The sequence below is a fragment of the Olea europaea genome, chromosome 16 (genome assembly GCF_002742605.1).
Source record: "Olea europaea var. sylvestris chromosome 16, O_europaea_v1, whole genome shotgun sequence".
Lineage (NCBI taxonomy): Eukaryota > Viridiplantae > Streptophyta > Magnoliopsida > Lamiales > Oleaceae > Olea > Olea europaea.
In genome coordinates this window covers 1,391,162-1,395,644 of record NC_036252.1, presented here as the reverse complement: position 1 = coordinate 1,395,644, position 4,483 = coordinate 1,391,162, and the positions used below count along the sequence as shown (strand labels likewise).

Below are 4,483 nucleotides of genomic sequence, written 5' to 3'. Positions count from 1 at the left end.
GACTAAGATTTAGGGGGAAATATATTTGAGCTATTCGAATACAGAAAATAGCAGCGAAAGTCCTAGAGTCCCTTTTGAGGGATGATAAACAAATGTCATCCTCTAACTTTTAGCCAAATTTCATTTTAGTCATGTAACTTAATTTTATTTCATTTTAGTCATTTAACTTTTTCACTACTAAAATTAAAAGCGAATTTCAACGGCATAAAAAATTAGAAAACGACCCTCTTCACTGAAAGATCAGGCAAGAGGAGCACGGTCCAAATTCTACACCCATGGCAACCACCTTATCCCTCCTCTCTCCAATCTCCCTCTCCTTTAACCACAGCAATGCCACCGCCGTCTCCGCCCGTCGCCTTAGTCTAGGCTCTTCATCCCTTAACCAGCGGAATCCTTCTAAATTCGTCATCAAAGCCCTCTCCACTCCTTCACCAGCCTTGATCCAAGATGATCTCAAGAAACTGGCTGCTGATAAAGCCGTGGAATATGTTAAGAGTGGTATGGTTCTTGGGTTGGGTACTGGTTCAACCGCCGCCTTCGTGGTGACCAAGATCGGCGATTTGATCAAGTCTGGCGAGCTTACTGATATCGTCAGTGTGCCCACCTCGAAGCGGACTCAGGAGCAAGCTGCTAGCCTTAACATTCCATTGTCAACCCTCGATGCCCACCCTCATCTGGACTTGGCCATAGACGGAGCAGACGAGGTCGACCCGAATCTTGATCTGGTTAAGGGCCGTGGTGGGGCCCTTTTGCGTGAGAAGATGGTTGAAGCCGCCTCGGATAAGTTTGCGGTTGTGGTAGATGACTCGAAGCTGGTGGACGGCCTTGGTGGGTCGGGTCTGGCAATGCCCGTGGAAGTGGTGCAATTCTGTTGGAAATACAATTTGTTGAGGCTACAGGAGTTGTTCAAGGAAGAAGCGTGCGAAGCAAAGCTGAGATTGGATGGTGATGGGAAGCCTTATGTGACTGATAACATGAATTACATTGTGGACTTGTATTTCAAGACGCCCATAAAGGATTCGACTGCGGCCGGTAAGGAAATTGCGGCTTTCGAAGGGGTGGTTGAGCATGGGTTGTTCTTGGATATGACTACTGCCGTCATTATTGCTGGTGGAGACGGAGTGAGTATCAAGTCCAAGTGATGAGAAGGTGAGGAAGTGGCTTATTTGGAAATGGTTGGAAGTTATAAAATTTTGACTATTTTATTTTTATGAGTGTTGTGCATTGATTTTGTAGTCACTTACTAGCATGAGCTGGAAGTGTAGATACAAATAAGTAAAAAGAAAATGTAAACTAAATAGAAAAGGACTTGTTTATCTTTTTATGTTTTTAATTGTTAAAGCTATGCTCCAGTATCTTATAAAGATTTGGTTTTTATTGATTTTTTTTCAGAGTCCCTGTGAATTTACGTTGTTTCTAGGGCTAGATTAATTAGCCATTTTTTTTACTACAAAGGGTTGGAGTTGATGTTCAAAAATGCTGGATAACTCTCCATCAAGTGTGATGGATGCTAACAATTCAATTGGGCCATTATAAATCTTAAAAATCAGATGCTAATTTGGATAGCCAAATTAGATGGGGCGACCTATTTGATTCTGACAGTCAATTCAATTTTTTGTCTTAGGCTGAACTTGAATGAAGAGGCATAGATGGTTTGTTCTGTATTACCAGTTACCTTGTAGGTTTGATTTGTGTGTTTTTATAAAAAGGAAAAGATGTCCTGGATAGGACAATTGTCTTTTACTGGTCGTCTTATTGGTGAATTCACCTTGGAACCTGAAACTAAGTGTCTTGTCTTTCTCGTGAATTCTCCTGATTGGCAGCATGCAAAATCAGGGGTGTGCTTTTGACTTCTGAGGTTTGACATCTTATGCGAGTTTTGAATCTTTTACGCCCTTTGCTGTGGAAGATATACCTCCTTGCTTCTGGCTTTGAATGACTTGATTTCAATGATGCCACTTTCAAAGGAAAGTGTTTGAACTAGGACTTTTTCCAGCCTCTATGGTCTTCTGCTTTATTTTATTTTATTTTTTCATTTTCTCTCTCTCATCAAGACGATCATTCACCCTTGATAGCTTTTGACTAGTTCCTCAATTTATTGATTATAGGACTTGATAAAAATTTACATCATGACATATGGTAATACTCAATTTTCTTTGTTAACCAGAATGACCAATCTACCGTATTGTTTAACTGTTTCCCCAATTTACTCAGCACTCGTGTTGAACATTTGTGCCCATCAAAGTGTTCGACTTCTTTGGAGTAGAGTCGAAGTGTATCTGCTTCATCAATGCAGTGCTGCTTGGGATGTAAACCCCATGAACTGAATACAGGCTCCTCCCTCCAGCGTTCAGTATTCAAGGGAGGTCTCACTTTTGCTAGCTCATCCAGCCCTAAATGTTCTTGGTATATGTAAGTCGTTACTTGTGGCTTTGCTCAATCAAGAGTTTTCTTAGTTATAGGAATTGGCTTTAGTATTAGACATTTTGATCGTCACTTAGTTTCTTCTGCAGTATATTGAGTCACCGGCAGTGGTATTGTCGTCGTTGTCGTTCATGTGAACAATGGGTGTTGCAGTATAACAGATTTTAAAAGCTAGGTTTCATGCTGTTATGTAGTTTCCCAAACACGACACCGAAATTGTTGGGCAACTCCTCTGAACGTATTGGGTGTTGGATGTCAATGACTGAATATTGGTTTGATGTTTCTTTGTAACCATAAAAAACCCCATAAAACAGATGCAAGTTAGCCTACTGCACTGGAAAGGAGTGGAGCTGGTGGTTAGACTTTGACGAATGATTTTCAATTTAACTTCATATTTTCATCCTGTTTGGGAGTGAATTTTTGGCCCAAAAAATTGATTTTTTGATCGTTATTTCACTATTTCAGCCATCATATTTGATTTCTTCTCTCACAGGTGAACCCTACTTTTTTTCTAACGGTGAAAAAATCAATTCTCAAAATCACTCCCAAACAGGCTTTTTGAGTTTGAAACTTGAACAAAGAGCAATACATGGATTACTACTAATTACCTCGGAGCAATGGCTTGACAGTTTTTGTAGAAGGGAAAAGAGGATAGATGTCTTGAAAGGACACGTGTCTTTTATCAACTTCATTGATGAAGCTTCCTTGGAACTTGAAATGAGTCATTTCACTTGCATCGGAACTTCCCCGTGTTAATATGAGTTGATTAGTACATTTGTGTTGAGTTCAACACCTTTCCGATGAGCTTTTTTTCTGATGAACTTGCTGCCGCAGTGTCTTTAGGACACTGTTTTATACAACCATTTTCTTGGCCATTTGATTTTAATGGATTATTTATCCTCAAGCTGGGCATTTTGCTTCGTATACCTTAATCTTCGTTCAGTTCTATATGGCCCTATCATCTCATCTCAATGATTTAGACCATGGCTTTTATTTGTCACGCTAACTTCATGGAACAAAGGTCTCACAGGATATAATAGTAATGTTTGTTTTCCTTGCTTCATATTGTTTTCCAAGTACAACTTTTGTTGGCTGAGCTATTCGACTGTGTTGCAGAGTTATTGAACGTTTTTATTTTTTCTACGAACATCTGCTGGGCAGCAGTGTCATCATTTTGTAAATTAACTCAACTTTCATTGCTTAGTATGTCTCGGCCTTCTTTTAGAACTACTTGTGGAGTGAAAATGATTTTGATGGAGTGCATTGGGGTACATTTGAGTTAGCAGGATGTTGATTTACTAAATTTGGACAGGTCTTCCTCTCAAGATTAGTTTGTTTATAGAAGTTAAAAAGTTATGTCGTGTGATGAGGACGACAAGACACACTTTTGGTAATCTGCAATGGATTGCATTCGGTCCTTTAGAGCCCTGCGACTATCAGCGTACTAATCTTGAATTCGACTTTCCTTAAGACGAGAAAATGAAGTCATTTTGCTCCGTGATGTCAGTATTATGTTCATCTACAAGGTTAAACGGTCCAGAAGCCAGGGCAGCTGCTTCTATACATACCTGTTCAAAACCAGTTGCTCACAATCTTGAAAGCTTTTGCTTGATTCTCTCTGATATCTCTGCTTGCTATACATTACTGCCTCTGTACATATCTGTAAATTTAGGTTCACCCGAGTTTTAATGAGAGGACATGGTGCACGGGTTGCAAATCGATCGGGCTTGTCAACTCCTGTCAAATATATTATTTAATTATTTTTATTGTATTTTATGATAAAATAGTGTGCCATTGGCATTCACCAAATTAAACAAATAGAGGTGGATAATAGTCATAAATCGTATTAAAAAAGATATGATTAACATGAAGTTAACAATGCATAGTAATTGCACACTAAGGGTTTGTTTGAGTCCTATTTTTTTGAAAAATAGATTTTGTAATAGTAATTTTCTGGAGAATGCGGTTAAAATGTAAGAAAAGTTTTTGGTTCTTTTTTAAATTTATCATATTGGGAGATTCTATAGTTAAAAATGAGTTTTTAAATAATGAAACTTGG

At 38.8% G+C, this 4,483-nt stretch overlaps 2 protein-coding genes across 2 annotated transcripts in view; both read left to right on the top strand.

Moving 5' to 3' along the window:
* The first annotated feature begins 295 nt into the window (after window positions 1–295).
* LOC111411637 (probable ribose-5-phosphate isomerase 3, chloroplastic) lies at window positions 296–1,143 on the top strand. Its single transcript, XM_023042157.1, has one exon. The coding sequence runs from the start codon at window positions 501–503 to the stop codon at window positions 1,140–1,142; it is 642 nt and encodes a 213-aa protein (XP_022897925.1). The 5' UTR covers window positions 296–500; the 3' UTR covers window position 1,143.
* The window catches only part of LOC111411635 (DNA polymerase zeta catalytic subunit), a 28,421-nt gene continuing 24,967 nt past the window's right edge, over window positions 1,030–4,483 (top strand). Inside the window, exon 1 of the mRNA XM_023042154.1 lies at window positions 1,030–1,149. The gene's annotated coding sequence lies outside the window, so the exon portion shown is untranslated. The remainder of the gene's footprint in view (window positions 1,150–4,483) is intronic.

Excerpts from the sequence above, each read along its gene's own strand:
- LOC111411637 (XM_023042157.1), top strand. The coding sequence starts at position 501 with ATGGTTCTTGGGTTGGGTACTGGTTCAACCGCCGCCTTCGTGGTGACC.